This window comes from Populus trichocarpa, chromosome 1, assembly GCF_000002775.5.
Source record: "Populus trichocarpa isolate Nisqually-1 chromosome 1, P.trichocarpa_v4.1, whole genome shotgun sequence".
Classification (NCBI taxonomy): domain Eukaryota; kingdom Viridiplantae; phylum Streptophyta; class Magnoliopsida; order Malpighiales; family Salicaceae; genus Populus; species Populus trichocarpa.
Window position 1 is genome coordinate 28,868,437 of NC_037285.2, and position 20,686 is coordinate 28,889,122.

At 34.8% G+C, this 20,686-nt stretch overlaps 2 protein-coding genes across 4 annotated transcripts; both read left to right on the forward strand.

Annotated features, from left to right (window-relative positions):
- Nucleotides 1–1,837: 1,837 nt before the first annotated feature.
- LOC7463885 (rho GTPase-activating protein 7) lies at nucleotides 1,838–14,756 on the forward strand. Of its 2 annotated transcripts, none has more exons than XM_024587422.2 (22): nucleotides 1,838–2,456; nucleotides 3,563–3,599; nucleotides 4,157–4,233; nucleotides 4,577–4,647; nucleotides 4,723–4,801; nucleotides 4,940–5,084; nucleotides 5,227–5,346; nucleotides 5,827–5,904; nucleotides 6,065–6,120; nucleotides 6,205–6,274; nucleotides 6,951–7,038; nucleotides 7,181–7,424; nucleotides 7,900–8,121; nucleotides 9,165–9,515; nucleotides 10,147–10,196; nucleotides 11,108–11,168; nucleotides 11,258–11,341; nucleotides 11,842–11,955; nucleotides 12,074–12,243; nucleotides 12,518–12,587; nucleotides 13,743–13,905; nucleotides 14,133–14,756. In XM_024587422.2, exons 1-22 carry the CDS (start codon nucleotides 2,400–2,402, stop codon nucleotides 14,249–14,251), a joined length of 2,526 nt encoding a protein of 841 aa, XP_024443190.2. In that variant the 5' UTR covers nucleotides 1,838–2,399; the 3' UTR covers nucleotides 14,252–14,756. The 2 variants fall into 2 exon arrangements, with proteins under 2 accessions (XP_024443190.2, XP_006369653.2); XM_006369591.3 differs by having other exon boundaries at nucleotides 1,839–2,456; nucleotides 13,743–13,943.
- Nucleotides 14,757–15,369: 613 nt separating this feature from the next.
- LOC7480119 (uncharacterized) lies at nucleotides 15,370–17,252 on the forward strand. Of its 2 annotated transcripts, XR_002980194.2 has the most exons (4): nucleotides 15,370–15,532; nucleotides 15,915–16,586; nucleotides 16,719–16,962; nucleotides 16,998–17,252. XR_002980194.2 is itself a non-coding variant. In XM_024594760.2 (3 exons), the coding sequence occupies exons 2-3, from the start codon at nucleotides 15,974–15,976 to the stop codon at nucleotides 16,841–16,843; spliced, it is 738 nt and encodes a 245-aa protein (XP_024450528.1). In that variant the 5' UTR covers nucleotides 15,370–15,532; nucleotides 15,915–15,973; the 3' UTR covers nucleotides 16,844–17,252. The 2 variants fall into 2 exon arrangements, 1 of the variants encoding a protein (XP_024450528.1); XM_024594760.2 differs by having other exon boundaries at nucleotides 16,719–17,252.
- Nucleotides 17,253–20,686: the final 3,434 nt, after the last annotated feature.

The following is a 20,686-nucleotide window of genomic DNA, read 5'->3' on the forward strand; positions in this document are numbered from 1 at the left end:
CTATTCAGACTCGCAACTGATGAAATTCTAGATCGGGACTCAATTGAAAAGCTCAATTCTCAACCAGTTTAATATTGAATTATGAAATAAAAAGATAACTATAAAATGTTTGCTAAGGTAAAAAAAATAATAATTAAAAAAACGAAGACATTGTTGTATAAATAAAAAACAGAATGATGATGAATTTGAAAAAAAAAATCAATTTACTTCAAATAAAACAAATAGCAATCTAACACAACATGAATCACGTATGGGGGGAGGGGGGCTGAAAGGTTGTTTTAGAAACTTTGAGGGTCAGATTCGAAAATCAAGTAAGAAAGAGAGAAATATGAAAAAGAAAAAAAAAGACAATGAATGTCAAACAGAAGGTCAACAAGCTAGCCACGTCATTTAGTGAAGGATGGGCCGGCGTGACGATTCCAAAGGCATCAAAGGAGGACATCTTTGGCTCACGACAACCACCACTCATGTCGCCTAAACACAACAGAGCAGTGATTACGCCATCGCGTGCAATGCATGTGCAACCTAATTTTGTTTTTTAGATAATATTTGGTATCTATTAAAATGCTATTTTTTTCCTTGGCAAACTTTATTGTTATAGAAACACCAGGATGAAAATAATAAAAAAACCCTTAGATGCCAATTAATTTTTCAAGAGTAATTTAATAATTTCACTGTATTTAAAAAAACAAACCCTATAAAAAGACCATGTTACCTCTGATAGCCAGTCCAATTATTTTTTTTTAAAAAAATTAATCACTACATTGTTCTAACTTACAATGTAATGAGTCTGTGTGTATAGTAAAATCATGGTTAGTTTTTTTTAATTTGCTTTATTTATTTTTTTAGATGGAAGCTTCTTTGAACAAACTCTTTTTTTAGATTGTTTGTTTTTGCAGCACATTTGTGTTTCTAATTTTTTTTTATTTTAAATTATTATTATTTATTTATTTATTATAATTTTGACTGTTAAAAAAAAATTTAAAGAATAAAAAAATAATTTAATATATATTTAAACAAAAATCACAACTTAACAAGTAACCGCACCTGCTGATCATTACCTTAGAAACGCAAATAACCTGACTTGAGATTTGAATTTTGACACGGACAGCAAAGGATGGAGGGGGCCTCTGAAAGTACAAAATAAAAACCCTTGAGATGTCTAGTATTCATCAACAACAAACTTCTCTACATTGCTCAAATGCACTCACATGTAACTCTTAACTCATTTACAAGTATGATCCAAGATTCGCTAATCAAACCTAATATGGTTATCACTGGATTAATTTATGCCTCAATCAACACTATCTGATTTGTATCAATTGTTTAAATAAAGACGTAATTCTATATTCTATATTAATTTGGCGTGTTCAAATAAATTCTTTACTCTAAAGTTTGAATTTAAAAAATTAAAAAAGAATTTTTTTTCTTAATACCTAAGGTGTATTACCCCACGTTTCAACTGGAGTTTTATTATATATATTTTTTATTTTTTTATTTCAAATTATATTTTTTGGATTGTTTTCACATTAAAAATATATTTTAAAAATTAAAAAAATATATTATTTTAACATATTTATAATAAAAACACACCTTAGAAAATAAAGTTTTTCCAAACACCTCTTACCATTAACAACAACACGTGGCATCTTTTGCTAAATAGTTTTTTCTCCTTTCCCTCCTGAAAAAAAAAAAAAAAGTTTAAAACGAGGAAAATAACTGCTCCTCCCCCGCTCTGGCCCCCCCCCCTAAAAAAAAAAAAAAAAAAACCACAAATAAGCTTAGGGGTTTCAATACAAGTTCAAATGTGGTAAACATGGTCTCATTTTATTTGGACCCTGACCTGATTTTCACACCCACTGCCCACACCCACACCCACACCCACACCACTCCCTTCACTAACCTGTCTCTCTCTCTAGCCAGCAAGAGAAGTGAGTGAAAAGCAAAGCCAAAGTCACTCCCTCCCCTCAATCGCTCACGCACACCAGATTGCAAAATTATTACTGCACAACCACTACGCCCCCTCTGTAGTCTCTACCTGATCCAATACCTAAAACCAATACTATCATCAAAAGTAAAATTTAAACCAAATGAGATAAATAAATAAATAAAAACACTAATAAATTTACAGTTATTGCTTGCCGCTTGGTAGTTCTGGTTGTTGTTGTTGTTGTTGTTGTTTATTCTTCATTGCCCTTTTTTTTTATCAAATAAAAAAACCCTAACTAGTTTTCACAACCAGTCAGATCTTGAACTGCCGCTCGAGTTTGACATAAGGAGCCGACCTACGATGCGGAACTCGGCTACTGCGAGTTGACTCAATGGAGAAGTTAAAATATTCTATTTGGAAATGCTAAGCATTTTCAAGGATTATTGTGGTTTTTTTTCCTTCAGTTTTAATGTCGTCGGCTTCTTTAGCGGCTCCCGAGCGGCCAAGAGCCGGACCTTCCAATACGGTGCGTAATTATTATTTTTTTCTTAAATTTGTTTTGGTTTAATTTGAATGTGAGTTGAATTTGATTTGGTTTTTTCTTGGATCTTTGTTTTAGTCAATAACCGAAACGGTTTTTTTTTTTTTTTGAGAAATTGAAGCATTTTCTTTTCTTTTTCTCGAATATATATGTTTTGGTGCGGATAGAGAGGTTCCTTGGCTTTTTTTTGGTAATAGAATTTTGAAGTGCATTTGCTTCTTAACGTGTTTCTTTTTGTGGTGACGAGGAATATCGGAGATAAGGAGATAAAAACTAGGATATTTCATGTTGTAATGGCAATAAATGCAGAAAACGATAAGGAATCTGTGATGCAAAACTATCAGAGTTGTGCTCACGTTTTCTAATTTTTTCATAATCATAAGAAACTGAATCCACAATTACCAATGCAGTAGGAAGGACAGGATACAGGGTATCATCCCGACTTAATGTGGGTCTTGAAGCTAATTGATTGTTCATCTGCCACCCCAAAGAATGGATCATTCTTTGATTTTAGATAAGTAGTTGTGGTTGAGGGTTAATTTGGGATGGATATGTATTTAATTCTGTTAAAACATGTAGTGGTGAGACTTGGCAATTTGAAGTTTTAAAGAGAGAAACTTGAACATAATTGGATTTCCTGTCGTCTGGATATTTCTTGCTGGAATGTCCTTGCTCTGTGTCAAATTCTTGTTCTCAATTTGTGCAATTTATCAAATATCATACAACAATAAGGTTAAGATAGAGCTGCTTTCAGTGCAAACTGTGGTTATACATCAGACTCTAAAACTAGTCGGTGAACCATGTATATATCGAATGCTAATTTGTGGTTGTTTGCTATATAGCTTGTCAAAAACACTTAATGGTCAAGAGACTGAACATGTTGCTACGTGATTTTTCTGGAAATATCTGCTTTACCAAACCAAAATTATGTTAAATATCTGTGTTATATTGATAGCTCGTACAATACTTTGGCTGTTCACTTGATGATATTATTGGGCAATGCAGCACGTATATTGGTTATTTCCTTCTAGTTGTCTCTATTTATTAGGCAGGTAGGAATTATTCATATCTTCTATGTCATATGTTCGCAGGTTTTCAAGAGTGGCCCACTTTTCATTTCTTCGAAAGGTTGGTAACAACTTTTTTCCTGCTGATTTCGGTTTTATTTTTCTATGTCCTGATTTGGTTCTCAAACTTTTTATTATTATTCCTTGTTTGATTTAAGTAAATATTTATGTGAAACTTGGCTTGTGTGCAAATGCTATGTTTCAGCTATAGTGATTTTCTTCAATGAAGTATGCAAATAGATATATGCATGAATTTGAAGTGCTGTTCCAATTTCTTGAGTAATGGGTGCTATGAACATTCATTTTCGGAACGCTTTACATCCACTTTCAGAACTGGATTTTTGAGAATCATGGCAAATTAGGTAGAATTACATGCTATCTAAAAATTCTACAATCCATTTTCAGTTCGAACAATTACCTTTTCCCCACCCATCAGCTTCACATTTTTTTCAGATGATAAAGATATTTGCTTAATTATCAGTTGTATAAAGTCCGTCTTCTTTTATCAATATAGGTTGAAGTACATCGGTAAAAATTATTATAATTCATTGAATTGTCTTTAGAGCTTATTGAAACCTTTTGTTGCTACTCAATTAAGTTAATGTTGAATTTCTGCAGGAATAGGCTGGAAGTCATGGAAGAAGCGGTGGTTTATCCTTACACGAACTTCCTTGGTGTTTTTCAAAAATGACCCTGTTAGTATGATTTATTCATCCCATGTTCTTTTTTTACTTGGATATGTTTTATAATCATTGCTTGATTGTCTATTTTTGTGATGGACATGTAGATTACCCCTCTAAACATTGGGTTATTGGGTTTATAAAATGATGTTTGATCTAGTTACACGTTTTGGTTATATGATGGTGATGATGATTTATTGCTCGCAGTATTCGATGGAAATTTCAGTTTCTTGGTAAAAATTTTTGGTACTTTAACATGTGTCGTCTCTTGTTCATTATAATACCTAACCCACCTGTCTTGAATTTTTTCATGGTTGTGAACTAATTAAAATAATGCTCATTTTTAATTTTCATGCAGAGTGCTCTACCACAAAGAGGAGGTGAAGTAAATCTTACTTTGGGGGGCATTGATTTGAATAACACTGGAAGGTACATCTGGTTACTAAATACTGTTTATAGTTTGTATTCTGAAGACTTGGTAATAGTTGTTATTCTTATTTTCAGTGTCGTTGTTAGAGAAGACAAGAAATTGTTAACTGTTTTGTTTCCTGATGGACGTGATGGGCGAGCTTTCACCCTTAAGGTACTTCATTTATACCTTTTCTTTTTCAAGCTTGATTCTTTCTTGACTCGTATTTTTCTCTTTCCTTTCAACGTCACTTATCTCTTCAAGTGTGTTCAATGTGTAAGTCATTTTTGGCTTTCCTGTTCTAAATTTCAGGCTGAAACATCAGAGGATTTGTATGAGTGGAAGACAGCCCTTGAACATGCCCTTTCACAAGCACCAAGTGCTGCCCTTGTAATTGGACACAACAGGGTATTCCAAAGTGACACAAATGAAGCTGTTGAAGGGTCTTTCCATCAATGTTTGTTCTTCTCAACCATAAAAAACTATCCTTTTCGTTTCTCCCCTTTCCTTTTCTTTTGCAATTTGGAAATGATCTTCACTTCAGCCAGTTACGTGCTAACTCCTATGCTGGCTTTGCATTTAAATCGCATTTTGATCAGGGAGGGATAAACATCCTGTTAAGTCAATGGTTGTTGGAAGACCCATTTTACTTGCCCTCGAAGATATTGATGGCGGTCCATCATTCCTTGAGAAAGCTCTCCGATTTCTCGAGAAGTTTGGTAAAGTTGTAATCCCCATTTTTTCTGAGCTTGTTGTTCTATAATCTGCAATTTTCTTTTAATGAAAAATGTGGGCCTTTCTGGCATATTGTTTTAGAAAAACTGGTGTTCTATTTTTTGCCTTTTTCTTTATTAGGAAAAAAAACTGATTTCAGCAGTACAGGTACTTATGTAAGTGGCTACAATATCAAGTAGCGAGTAGCGTTTGCATGCTCAATCTGATGATAATATGCTTCACAGAAGTGTGGCATTATAGTTAAAAATGGTGCAAAATAGCAGGCCAGCAGTTTTTGGACTTAATATTTTTTCTTCTTCGTTTAGTCCTCCTAATTGCTGCATACTTTTTTTATGTATATTTTTCACTTGCGGTGCACTTGGCCGTTTCGTTATTTTATATGTGTGCGTGTGTGTAACTTGTGGTCAATTATTGTCCTCACTTGCGGTGTGCTTGCTTGTTTATGGTGTTTATCTTTCCATCAGGAACCAAAGTTGAAGGAATATTACGTCAGTCTGCAGATGTTGAGGAAGTTGACCACAGAGTACAAGAATACGAACAAGGTAGAGTTCCTCTCAAGATAGCAATTTTCTTGAATGTTTTTTATGATCTGGGGAACTCTTGTATGAAGATTCCAGCTTAATTTTATTTTCATTTGTTTTTAAAATGCTTGCACACCCTCTAAACTGAGACTTCTGTTCAAATTTTCTTGATCATTTATAGGCAAGACCGAGTTTGAATCAGATGAGGATGCTCATGTTGTTGGTGATTGTGTGAAGGTACTTTCTGGCTTTCATGATATAACTTTTGCCTTTTAGATTATACACTTTATTCCATGTCCATCCCACATTTTTTAAATGCAGCATGTTTTAAGGGAACTGCCCTCCTCTCCTGTTCCTGCATCTTGCTGCACTGCATTGCTGGAGGCTTATAGTAAGTTCAGATCTGTATCTCCCTTCTTATCTTATTTTATATTTTATGAACATACGCTAGAGTGATGCATATTGCTCAGTGTTGTTTCTTGAATGATTTTGTGGAACCATTCCAACATTCCATTCTCTCATTGATATTCTAACAAAACTTCACTTCAAATGATAGAAAAACTTTCATGTCCATTGTTTATGAATTGGAGCTTTTGTTTTTCCTTCTAATTGCAGATGTATAGCTCAGATTTGATTATAATGAAATGTTTCGTCCATATAATCTAAAGAAGTGGGTCAAATTGGTTCATGTTGAATGTATGCTCAAAATGCTTACATATTTAGATTACTTTGAGTTTTGGTTAATTCAAGGATGCTAAGTGCTAGCTTTGATCTCATCAAAGGTAATCTAAAAGTATTACTTATCAATCTAAAACCTTCCTTTTATTCATGCACCATGAAATTAAATCATCATCATTGAGTGCATAAAAATAAATCAACTAGTCAAGTGTATGAATCAATAAGTCTTCAGAATGGAAAAATAAAAGTCTATCAGATGTTTTCTTAAAAGTTATTTTCTATATGGGTTCATGTACGGTATTGAAGTATCTCCCTTTCTTAATAGTGGACTAGAACTTTACCGGCATGATTAGATACTGATATTGTTTGTTTGCCACGTATTTCACAAGAAATTGATCGGAAGGAAGCTCGGATTAATGCAATGCGGTCTGCAATAGTGGAGACATTTCCAGAACCAAATCGACGCTTATTACAGAGGTAATCTTTCCATGTTTGCAAATGACTGCAAATTTACTTATTTTGTGACTAAATATTGTTAGGTTCCTGTCAGCAATAATTTTTGGTATATCCATTTTATACTTGCGTGAATCTGGTAGTTATGTTCTGGGTATTATTGTAGAATTCTGAAGATGATGCACACAATCTCTTCACATGCTCATGAAAATCGAATGAATCCATCTGCTGTTGCTGCTTGCATGGCACCCTTGCTACTACGTCCTTTATTAGCCGGGGAATGTGAGCTGGAGGATGACTTCGATGTTAACGGTGATAATTCTGCTCAGCTGCTTGCTGCTGCAAATGCTGCTAATAATGCTCAAGCCATCATTACAACACTTCTGGAGGAGTATGAAAATATTTTTGATGTAAGATACATTGGTAATTAAGTCCTGGTATTATGACTTCTGTGTGTTTGGTACAAAGTGTGCTGCTGTTATGAAAACTGAAAATGTTGCTGAATTTTCTTTTGCACGGTCAATCATTCTTGGTTTCAGCTTGTTTAAGATGCCTTTGCTTGTAATGTATAGGGAGTGACACCTGACTTTAGTGTTTACCTGGTTAAGATATAGAACTTGCCTAATAAATGGGTCAAGTTGACTCCATGACAATATCTCATTCTAGAAAAAGGTACATCTCTTTGAGTCTAATGCAGTTCCAAGCCACCACTCTTCAACAATCTTTTTTTTCCTCTAAATTTCATTTAGTACATTTTTACCTTTAATGGTCCTTTTAAAAAATGACATAAATGGGTAAAAGTGTGTGATTATTATGGAATGAGGATTATTGACAATTATTGATCCCTGTCTGAAGAATAATGCTTTGCATGTCATGTTGTTTCAGGATGAAAATCTACACAGGTGCTCTATTTCAGCTGATTCCCAGATAGAAAACAGTGCGAGTGATGATTCAAGCGATGATGAAAATATGGACATGAAAGACAATGGTTATCATGATGCAGAAAATGAAGTTGATCAAGATACAGATAATGATCCTGAACGTGCTCTCAGTGGAAAATTGAGTGAAACCAGTGGTTCCGCTAGCAGTGATCTCTATGATTATAAGGTTCTCTTATATACACATACACATGCATATGCCACTGACTTCTCTTTCTTCCTTTCCTTCATGTTGAATTAGTGATATTAGTAGTGATCATGTCATTAGGAAGATAAAATTTCCTGCAACGTCACGATGTCTCTAGCCTGAAATTGCTGGGATATTGTGATCAGTTTAACTGTTTGTCAATGGGTTGGATTTTTCTGTGCTTCCTGGCAAAGATAATTTCTTTTCCTTTTCTGCTTCTGGTGATGTTATACCAATTGGCATTTACAAATACTGGCATGGTGTTTTTATTTGGATTTTATGTGGGGAGTGATGAGTACTAGTGTCCTAAATTTGATCCCCGTTATGTTTTGCTATATCATTTCAGTAGATTTGTTTGTAAATTGCATCAACTCATCTTAGATATTACACACTTAATATCATCAAAGGGTTGGTGGCCAAGGATGCACAATTGTGATAATTGGGATTTGAATGGTCCTTGTCTCTCCTAATTGGTCCTTTTAGTTTTTGTTTTGAAACTTCTTTCTAACAAGTCAAATAATTGGACAATTCATGGAAGTTTGGTTTTGTGGAGAAACTTTTAAGGATTCCATCTTCTGTTCTATCCAGAGCATCTTAATTATTCCAATGACAATGAAGAAGTTGAAAATTGTAGCGTAGGAAGTTTCTTGAATTTAAGTTGGTTTTATTGCAGTGGAGATGATTACATTTGCATTGATATTTGAGATTTATGCATTCTGCATATGGCTTACTTATGCCTATAAAGTGTATGAATGAGAATCTCCTAATAATTTATTGGTTTATGGTCATCAAGGATCTTTCCTTTATGCTACTGGGACCCACACAACCATCTGGTGACTAGTCTTAAATTTCCCTTGTTATGCTAACTGTGAGGGTAAAAGTAATGGAACAAATATTTTAAACTGTTCAAATTTCATATTGACATCCTGTGTAGTTTTTTTTTTGGTTCTGTTTTGTTCAAACTCTTGTCAGCTTTGACCTATGGTTATCTTGCCCAATGTATATATTCAATTTTACTCTTGCAGGCATTTGGTGGTGATGATTCAGATATTGGATCACCTAGAACCAATAATGCTCCAGCTGAGAGTTCAAATATTTCTGTTGATCCTGTACAAATGAGAGATTCCAATGCTCAACTCATAGGACAACAAAGTAAACCAAAGAAAGGAAATGAAAATTCAACAAGCGAGATGGATGCTTCAAGTGTGTTACCGATTGGTGAATCTTACCAATCAATGGGTGCAATTCTAGCCTCGGCGGATCCTGTGTCTCCCATACTCATATCTGGACTGGAATCATCTGCTGAGAAGTCAGCGGGTAAAGTTTCAGCCTCCAATCTCAATGGGAAGCGATCAACATTCTGGGGAAGAAGTAATGTAAGCTATCATCTATTGATTTTTTTTCAGTCACTTATTAACTACCAAGAACCCTAAAATCAGTAGCAGTCAATGATACTCCTTTTCAGCTTGAAAGAAATTCCTGATAAATTTTCAGCGAGAATGTTTTTGTAAAATCCTCACCCATTATGTTCTGTAAATGAAAGGATTTCAGAGTGATGCACTTTGATTAAGCATTTAAAGTTTCATAAAGGAACTGATTAAGTTTTTTCTGAGGGATCAAGAATTGCAAGTTCAACTCATTGGGGCAAATGAATGCAAAGCAGGGACAAACATCAAAGGCTTACACAATATAACTATTGTTATATATTATGCTGTAAACTTGATGTGGTTATAGGCATATAATGGTCGGGTGTGGAACATAATTGCGAAGGAAAGTATAAGATGCCTTGAAGGATGTTTGGAGTGAGTTTTTTAATTGCCTCAAATTGGTTCCCCACTCATCCAAAACTGTTCCCGCACCTTATATTATAGCAATCAGGGTGTGGGGTGGCATAGGTTTTTTCTCTTGAGGAGGAAGAAAGTGTGATCTTTGTATCAGTTGAGTTCGTGCAGTTTATATTCCTAGAGTGTAATTAGAAGCCCAATAATACTATTGATCTATGTGCAGGCCAGAAAGACACCATCAATGGAATCAGTCGATTCTTCTGCAGAAGAGGAGTAAGATACTCAATTTATGCATTGCCTTTGACAACATCAATAAATGCTATTTGACATTTTAAAGCCGAAAATCCATATCTATGTATATCGTTTTGCAGCCCACGCTGCCAAGCAGTTTAAATTAATTTAACCACCTTGATATTGTGCATTTCAATGCTCTAAAATTAACTTGTAGTGTTCCAAGTAATTTAGTATAGCATTGGTATTGTCATTGGTATAAATTCCATTTGGGCCTAATATGATACATTTCTCTCATTTCAATTATAATCATTTATTTTCCTCATTTCTCCTTGAAAGTTCTCAAGTGACATAATTTTCTAACTTGGCATTTAATATCATATGGTCTCTTTTCCCTTCCAAAAATATATTTGAAAAAACATCTCTCTTAAGTTAAATCTGGGTAGACAAATGTGAATCACAAATTATATAGTGGTATCTAAGTAAAGAATTTGAGCTTACCAGAACCAACACGCATCGGATTATGCTTTTCTTAATTATGCTTTTATTTTCATTATCTGTCTCCATTTCTCTTAAAAAAAAGTTGGTAAAATTACTCTGAATTGCAGCTCTTGCTTTCCATCATATCCTTGCCTCAATACATGAAGACACTCTACTGTTGATAGTCTATTTTAGAGCTGAAGTAATTGTTCAATAAGTTCTTGCATTAGCTTCTGAGTCTTTCTCTGAAGCATGATCAACTGTCGCTAAATAACTTTTTCATGTTTAACCTGATCCATATTTGTGTGCTATTCTATTTTAGAGCTGAAGTAATTGTTCAATAGGTTCTTGCATTAGCTTCTGAGTCTTTCTCTGAAGCATGATCTACTGTCACTAAATAACTTTTTCATGTTTAACCTGATCCATATTTGTGTGCTATTCTATTTAACTATATAGAGTTGTATTCCTTTTAGGTTTGCTATTCAGAGGCTTGAGATTGCAAAGAATGACTTGAGGCACAGAATTGCAAAGGAGGTCTCAATACTTTCTTTAAATGTGTTTTCTATTCAATTATGAAATGTTGGCAGTTTTTCCTGATAGGATAGACTATTGTGTCTTTCCAGGCTCGTGGAAATGCAATTTTACAAGCAAGCTTAGAGAGGAGAAAGCAAGCTTTGCATGAGCGTCGCTTGGCACTTGAACAAGATGTAATTATTTTTTGCTCATTACATGCTGCTTTCTCTTTCCAATGTTTTACCAGGTTTTATCTGTGTGCTGCCTTTTGCTTTGAATGTTAAATTGGTGATGGAAAAACTTTGCCATGCCTACTTCGAATGTGGTATTTTTACTTCAATATACATGTGTGGAATACACAGTTTAATTCAATCCTTCCACCATAGAAGAACAGAACAAATAAGGAAGAACACTACCAGCTAGCCAATATCTGTGCAATTTTGACAGTAAAGAAAGGCTTTTTATGCTTGCTTAGCTATCCTTAGTGCCAGATTCATGTTGATGGTACACCTTATTGCATGTTTCTAGTATTCTGGAACTGCATTGTGATCATCTTCTCTCAAGCCCTCGAATTTTTTTATGGTCTTCTTCTGCCTTTGTTTGCTTACTTAGTCAGCCTGTACAATGGAATAAAACTAATAGTGTTGTTTTCCTACACTGTGTTTGTGTTGACTGAATGCAAATTACCTCATAGGTTGCAAGACTGCAAGAGCAGCTGCAAGCTGAAAGAGATCTTAGAGCTGCATTGGAAGTTGGTTTGAGCATGTCTTCTGGACAGTTTTCCAATTCTCGCGGCATGGATTCTAAAGTGTGTGTAGATCCTGAGGAGCTTTGCATTTTCCCCCTCTTTTGCTTTTCTTTTTTTCTTTTGTTCTTTCTTTCAAATCTGGAGTAACAATCATTCTTATGACTTACCTGATGTGAAGACAAGGGCTGAGCTTGAGGAGATTGCTCTAGCTGAAGCGGATGTGACCAGGTTGAAGCAAAAAGTTGCGGAACTTCACCATCAACTTAATCAGCAAAGACAGCATCATTATGGTTCACTCTCGGATGCAAGTGACTGTTATCAACATGTTCAAAATCATAACCCTCCACAGTGAGTCTGCAAAGTCATATCATCTTTGTAATTTCTCCACCTAAGGTGGCAATAGTTACAATTAGTTGCATGTCACTTTTCCTTGAGTTAACAATATTGTTAAACAGAACAACAATGTTGTCATTATCAAGGAATAGAGATGCATTGTTTCACCTAGTGGCGTATGTGGCAGTGAACAAGATGAGATGTATGTGGCAGTGAACAAGATGAGATAGGTTGTTTCACTGCTATCAAATTCTTATCATATTTCCTTTATTGTGTTTGACTTCTGCAGGAGATTTTTGCAGCAAGATTTTGATACAACCCTTGCTTTTGTTAATCATGAGAGGAAACAAAGAACTGAGGTATTGTGGAGCTCTGTTTACAGTTGACTGGCATATATGAGATTTTCATAAAAAGAGAAGGAAAAAAAAAGCATATTTTATGAGCTTGAGAAAGGAGATACATGAATCACTCCAACTCATCTTAATCTTGTATTCCTTGCTGCAAGCTAAGTTTATTGGTCTTGATGTACATAGTTGCATGTGCTTGAAGCATTTATAGTAATGGGTGCTTATTTAACATGGTATTTGCAGCCTGTTTGATTGTGCCATCCTTTTTTTGATTTGCAATACCTTCTATTTTTCATCCACCCTACCCATGCATCTCACTTGTTATTGAATGAGGTGGTCATCATCATCATTGTTTGCTTTCCTATTTCCAATTTTTTTACTCATACTCTCATACTCCTCCATTGTTAGTTAAAATGACCAATGATTTAACTGTTATTCAACATTTTTAGGATTGTCTGCCTGGTTGGCTGCCAAAAAATCTTCCAACTTTTTGGCCTTTGAGATAGAGATAAATAAAGTACAGTGATTAAACTAAAGTTCATGGCATGACGAAGGAAAATTTCAATGCAAGGCTTTCTAGTATTAACTAATGAACTGTTCCTTCTCATATGTTCATCTGCATTTTTTGCCAAAGCTTTATTGCTAATTAGGTCCCTTGATCAGGATATCATGCCAATATGTTGTGTTAGAGATTCTGGTCATTTTACTATGATGTTGATTATGAACCTGCTTTGAGTTAGGCATCATTTAAGGTTGAGATAAATGTCTGGAACATTAATTGATCAAGGAGATGGAGAAGCTCCTTTTCTAGGGCTTCTTGATTCATTAAGTGTGTTGTCTCCAAAATGATTTATAAAATTGAAAATAAAAATAAACAGGAAACAAATGGAGATATGTGACAGGTAAGACGCCACATAACTTTGGGAACAGCACCTTCAAAAAAAAAAAGTACTTTTTGGATGAGCAGGTAAACGTTCTCTAGGAAAAATTAGAGTGCATTTGATGGAAAGTCTTTTGAGCCTGGTGATGTATCAATTGTATTTCCTTTATAATGTGGTGCATCTTTGTTTAATTCATCTTGAAGCCATTTATTTGTAGCACGACCTTTTGTTTCAAATAATACCTGTTTTGTGCTCTTAAATATGTGACATGGCTGCTATGCTACAGGAGGGTTTGTTGGGGACTGATCGGAGACATCTTAAAGGACCGGGGTTAGCAACTGGAAGCAGCAGCAGGCAACCTCCTCGAAATCAATTTATGGAATCAGCAAGTATTAGTGACTCAAAAAGTACCGAGGCATCAACAAATATGTCCATGGATGAGCTTTGTGGTATTGATTCTGCTCCCTCCACTTCCAGAGCGGTGGAGGTAACTCTTTGCTTACAATTATTTTGACGACTATACTTAAGCTCAACACACGGATGCGTTGACTTTTATCAAGACCTTAACTTGTCACGTGGTCCTATAATTTGCATATTTGAGAGAGCTAATTTTTAAGTAATACCATGCAAGAAATATTTTTTTTAATCCATGTTGTGTTACTCACCATTGTTGCAGGTGATGGACTATCCAAGACATCCATCAGCAGCATCTTCAGCTTTGGTAGAATTAACAACTCGGCTGGATTTTTTCAAGGAAAGGCGTTCTCAGCTCATGGAACAACTCCACAACCTTGATCTGAACTACGGCACAACATCTTCGCAAGATTTTATTTATAGACCATCATCCCCTCCATGGAACTGACCAAATATGATGATGCCCACGAAATTCACCCGTGGTCTTGTACATTCTTCAGTGTTGCATATAGTTGTATCCCCTTTACCCTTGCTTACCTACAATTTTCGTTCTCTCTCTGCCTGTTTCCGTTTCTGCGGGCCTTTTTCTAGTGCGGATATGGTTGAATTCGTAATGATCAAGTGTTCTCTGTGTCATCGCATTGCTCTTTCTTTTGTCACAAAATGTTGTATGCTGTATCGTGTCAATATTAGGTGGAGATGTGAATTGAACAGTTTGGAAGAGATTTTTTTTTGTTTTTGTTTTTGTTTTTGTTTTGTTTCTAAAAATGTTGAACAATATGGATGCATATTCATGGTCAAATGCTTGTAACTCAATCTAGTCTATTTTGAAGGTAATTTTGACCTGGCCTCGTGCATTTCGATTCCAGGGGAGACCTTCCAGTTTCATCTCTATTTCGTCCAATCCAATTTGCTCAAATCATCCAAAAATATCAATTCCAGCTTATCGAATATGCTAGCTTCAAAACTAAATTATTCGAATCTTCTGGACCCGCTATGATGGTTTGATCCCATTTTTATTTTTGGATTTAATTTGGTGGGTTCCAATTCACGTTGTTATAGATAGATGATAAATTACGAACAACATGTCGTCGACATCAGAGTGGAAGTTACTTTAACATTGCGCTTTAACTGTATTATATTGTCGACATCATGTGGACGAAGTTACTGGTCTGTTTAGCATTGCAGTTTAATAACTGTATTTTTTAAGGAAAAAAAATAATTTTAAATTATTTTTTATTTTTTATTTTTGAATTATTTTAATGAGTTAATATTAAAAAAATATATATATTTTTTAATAAATTTTCAAGTATTCTATTGTAAATATAAGAAATGATTTTAAAATATGTTTTAATGTATTTTTAAAAATATTATTTTAAAAGTACAGTATATCCCTAGTTCCCAACAACAATCTAGTAAGTAGATGTCATGTTAAGCCATGTGGATCCCACGATAATAGTTACTCTTGGATTCCTGTGGATTATAAACAGGGAGCGGGGTCATACGTGATCCACTCCTTGAAATAAAGAGAGGGACGGGACCGGAACCAGAGAAAGGCAGCGAGACCATAAAAAAAGGAAAACCAAAAACTTTACTCGCGAAACTTCTGTCCGCCAACAGAAATTGTCAGACTAGCAGACAGAATCGATGAAGAAAGATGAAGTAAGTTCTCTTGATTTCAGCTTGTAACTGTTGATTCTCGCAAATTGTGATTTCGCTTCTGTTTGGTTGCTGAGAAAACGGAGGAAAATGAAACTATAACAAAGTTACTTCTTTTTGTACTACTCTCAGCTTCTTCTTCTTCTTTTTTCAATTCTTATAATTTTACGGGTGGAAAAAGAGAAGGACCGTGAAGTTCAAATTACTGAATTGTGTTTGTAATTACAAGTTTGTCCGTGTTGTTTTAATACTAACAATTTTCTCAGCAACCAAACAGGGTTAAGGAAAGTAGGTTACGTTTGGAATTTGGTAATCACACCTTTTCTTTCTTGGTGAATTAATCAAATGATAGATTCTGATAATACTAAAAATTATCTGTTGGCAGGTTTACTAGAAAATCAGTTCTGAATTTTTTGACATGGTGATTTATTGTGTTTCTCGATAATGAACTTTGAAGAGTTTAAGGTTAATACCCCATGGTTCAAGATGACTTCAAATAAGGATTCGGGAACAAATCCTAAACCAGCAACTGCGGTTTTATCAATGGGTTGTATGATGGGACAGCCGGGGCAACAACCACGTTTTGATATCAAGTTCTGGGGATGGTCGCTTTTAGCGATTGTTCCATGGGCTATCAATGCGAAAGATAAAATTAGAGCACCAGATACCATAAACAAGAAGTTGAAAAGACACGCCCAGTCGCGTGGGGTTGTTGACAGTGGTAGGGGCAATCCTTTGCGGTTTAGACCTTATGTTTCTAAGGTCCCGTGGCATACTGGTGCAAGAGCCTTTCTTTCTCAGTTATTTCCACGATATGGTCATTATTGTGGGCCGAATTGGTCGAGTGGGAAAGATGGGGGTTCTCTTCTTTGGGATAAGCGGCCGATTGATTGGTTGGATTACTGTTGTTATTGCCATGATATTGGTTACGACTCTCATGATCAAGCTGAACTGTTAAAGGCTGACATGGCATTTCTTCAGTGCTTGGAGAGGCCGCATATGGCTACCAAAGGAGATGCTCACGTAGCTCACGTTTACAAGACGATGTGCATCACAGGTATTCCTTGCATGAAATTTGTGTTTGCATTACTTGGTTATGGAAAGAGAGAGATGACATCCCCAGTTTCTCTTCTTTTTTTATGCTGTCAAGTGTATGCTAACTGTTTTATTGTCTTAAAATGTGTTATAGGTTTAAAGAACATGCTTATACCATACAGAACACACCTTGTGAAATTACGGTCTGGTCAACCTTTGATAAATTTTGAGTGGCTGAGCAAAGTGAAATGGAGAAGATGGAATTTGCAGAAAACTTGATGATAACCAGTTCTCAGAGTAGCCTGTTACAATATTGAAGCAAAATCACTGCATGCGCATGGGTTTCAGTTGTGTTGTTATGTTTTAGCTGCGGCCCGACGCCTGGTGCTTCTAGGCAGGTAAGGTGCCTATGGATCATGGCTTCTCTAGGCAGGTAAGGTGCCTATGGATCATGGCTTCTCTTGGAGATTGAGATGCCTGAATCTCATTTTAAATTTGCACATACAGGTAGTAGTATTGTAAATAATTCCAGGACTTGCTTGCTATTGTTCCCAGTTATGTTTGTTCAATGTTGCCATTTATAAGAGATGCTATAAATATCGTAGGCAGATATTAGAGGTTAAAGAACTGAGCATATGCCCTTGTTATATTTATTTTTATCTGGAATGGAGTATTCTCGTCCATGAAATCTCATGATTTGAAACATCCTGAAAATTAAGTTTTACAGAAATTTGTTTCCTCGTTGCTGCAGTCATTGTAGAATGTGAACTTGTAGTGGTTCCAGTTCATTGACAATTTTTCTTTTCATACAATTTAAGTGATTCATTCAATCTTTCATGAAGTTATCCTTGGGCATATGATAGCATGGATTCATTTGAACCATACCAGCACTATTAAAAAAAATTGAATTGCCTGAATTTTTTTCGAATTAATTTTTCTTAAAAAAATTTAGAGAACGGAAAATTCTAGAATTTTCCGAAATAATTCAGAGAAAATCTGGCAAGGGTTTAGAATTTTTAGAAAATCTGAATTTCCTTACTGGATTGGAAAAGAAATAAAATGCTTTGGGTCAGAAGGAGGTGCAAATTATTTCATAAATCAGTAGTATGATTCGGGAAAAATATATATAATTTTGAGAATTGAAAAATTAATATGGGACAGAGAATTTGAAAACAGAAATAAAAAAAACTTAAAATTTTTCTGAATTGATAATTTTTAATACGAATTATCCGAATACTCGTCTCTAGAAGATACAGTAGCTTACCTGATCATCATATTCATGATCAACGTTATGTTTGCTTGACTTGTATTGTTAACCTTTGCCCCATCTCCACACACCTTCCATCTGTAAATGTATTGTTATTATTTTATTTTTTTTGCCTTAAAGTGTTGGTCAAGTTATATATATATATATATATATATATATATATATATATATATATATATATATATATATATAAGAGTTCAATTTTGAAGCCAGGTTAATAAAATGGAAAGGTGGGACGGAGGGAGTACAAGACAAGAGCTAAATGACACACTTATGATGCCATCAATTTGCCCTCCACGATTGAAATCATATAACTAGCTTCTAGCCTCTAGGGCAAAATTATTATTTCCACGTGACATATTTATTATTATAAGATTGAATAAGAATAGATTGGTATTCTAGCTTTTTATCTGTACTATATAATATTAATATAATATTTAAAAGTTATATTTTCAAGGCATTTTCAATTTTAAACTTTTTTTAACATGATAACATTAGTGAGTTACTTTTAAAATAAATCAATCATGAGCACATAAGTCTTTTGATAAATTAAAAAAAAAAAATTATTGACGTGTGTGGAGCGTTTACAGTTTACACCCTTGAAGCAGCGCCTACGGGGGGGGCCTTCCAGGAGCAAAAAAGAGGCAACCACTGTCTCTGCCTATAGTTCATGTAGAGGCGCATTTACAAGAATGATGCATGTGACGCTTCTCGTGGTGGTTAGGTAGTGGTTTAATTTTTTCTCCACCCTCCTTTTATCTTTCTTCCACGCAGAAAACATATCAGGCCAACCAAAATTAAAGGTTGTCCTTCTTCTTTTTTTTATTTCAATTGTGGTCCCTTTCCTTTTCAATTGTTTGCTTTAAACACGCTTGCAACGCTTTAACACTGTCTGTCATGGTTTCATTGTCTCTCATAACAGGGGAAGTCAAGGGGTTTTTTCTGGCAAAACTCGTCATACATCTGGGCTGCACCTCTTATAACTACTGGTTCAGATGATCCCTCCCTCCTAGTTCGCCATCCAATTCCGCTGGTTTACCCTCCTCCACTTCCAACTGTAACCAAGTAAGTTGGGCTTAAGCCATGTATACTGTGGGTGGGCTCAAAGTCATTCTGAATATCTGCTTCCAATCCTCTGCCGCTGGATCAAGGGCCCATTTCCCGGTAGAAAAGATGTGAACAGGAGGAGTCCCCTGTTTTTCATGTGACCCCAAAAGAGGTGCCGTCTTCGTGAATTTGGTCAACATCTTCAACTGTTCAGACAATCTGCGTGGGTCTTGGTCATCCCATGTGTTGTGTATTCTTTTTTATATTTAATTTATCATAGTTGCAGTCCATAAAATAAAATAAACTTGGCTGGATTGATCAACCAATGCATGAAACTGTCTTAAAATTATTGCTTTTCCTGTCCGCGTGAGTGCTGCTAGTAAAATCATAAAAGCAATATCAGAACAGCGTTATCGATATCGACCTGGCCCACCGGCAGAGCTCCTCCGGCTGTAGTGTCTCGCCATTCTTGGACAAACTTGGCTGCCAAGTATACGATAGATATAAAATCCAAATAATGTTTCATTTATCTCTTGAGAAATAAATAAAACTGCATTTATTGAAATCGAAACTGAATATTAGATTGAACATCAAATTACATGCTACAAGCAATAAAGCAGGCATGCATACAAAGCAGCATTTAATGATTAATAAAAATTAAAAATATGAACAGATTAAATCGTATAATTGCCTGTTGAAACACAACTTGAAGAAAAAATACGTCATTAAACATGCCTAAAGCAGATTTTTATATGCCATCGTGAGCTAAAAATCAATATGCAGGCCAGTTTTGTGAATCGGATGGTCCCACCTGGGCCTGTTTTGGCCCATGACCGGAGCAGTTACATCAGCATTGTTACTGGATTGGCTAGTTCTTCCTTATTTTATCTAATTTAATTTATTTTTATACTGCATAATATAGCCTGGCTAGGTTAAAACCGATAATTAATGAATTGTTCTTCATTCATCCACAGTTATCTTATCATCGAAGACGCATTCTCATTCGTGCAGGTAAAGTTATATTAATTTAGATGTGATCAAAGGGTTGCTCTGTCAGAATTCAACTTTAAATCCTCTAACGATAATAGTAATCTCTTCACCAGCATCCGTCCGATCTCCTTAATTGCTGACGTGGTGAAAGTATTGTTAAATCACATATCCTAAAATATTATTTATATTACTTTTTAATATATTTTCTGATAAAATTAGAATTTATCATCATTTATTAATAAATATTTTAACATCATATTAAAAAATCATCTTAACTCATAAATTTAATTTATTAAATAAGACTTTAAGATAAAATTCAAATGTAGAGCTTATTAGAATCTCAACTCAAGAGGGTATTAATACAAATATAATTTTTTTTAAAAAACACCCATTGATTTTTTTAAAAAATAATCTAGAGAAAAAAAAGCTAAGCGATGTTGGGTCTGACAAGTCAGGTCAGCCTACTTGGCCTATTCGCTACCCCCAACGAATAGGCTTTTCTTATTTGTTTTTTTCAAAAAAAAGAAGAATCAAACAATGCGTTGCTCGACGAGAATCATTATAATGACTGAAAAATTGGTTGCTCGACGAGAATCAAATCATTATAATGACTGAAAAATTGGGTCAGATAGTTCTTTGATTTAAAAATTTATTTTCAACTATTTTTTACCCAAAACACTAAAAAAAACATCTTAGGAGTCGTGATAAATCTATCATTAACCTCTAAAACCCAAAAAACTATCTTAAAACCCGAAATCAACATGAAACCAAAAATCTTTCTAGGCTCAGATTTAATTTTTTAAGGTAATTTTAAGGTA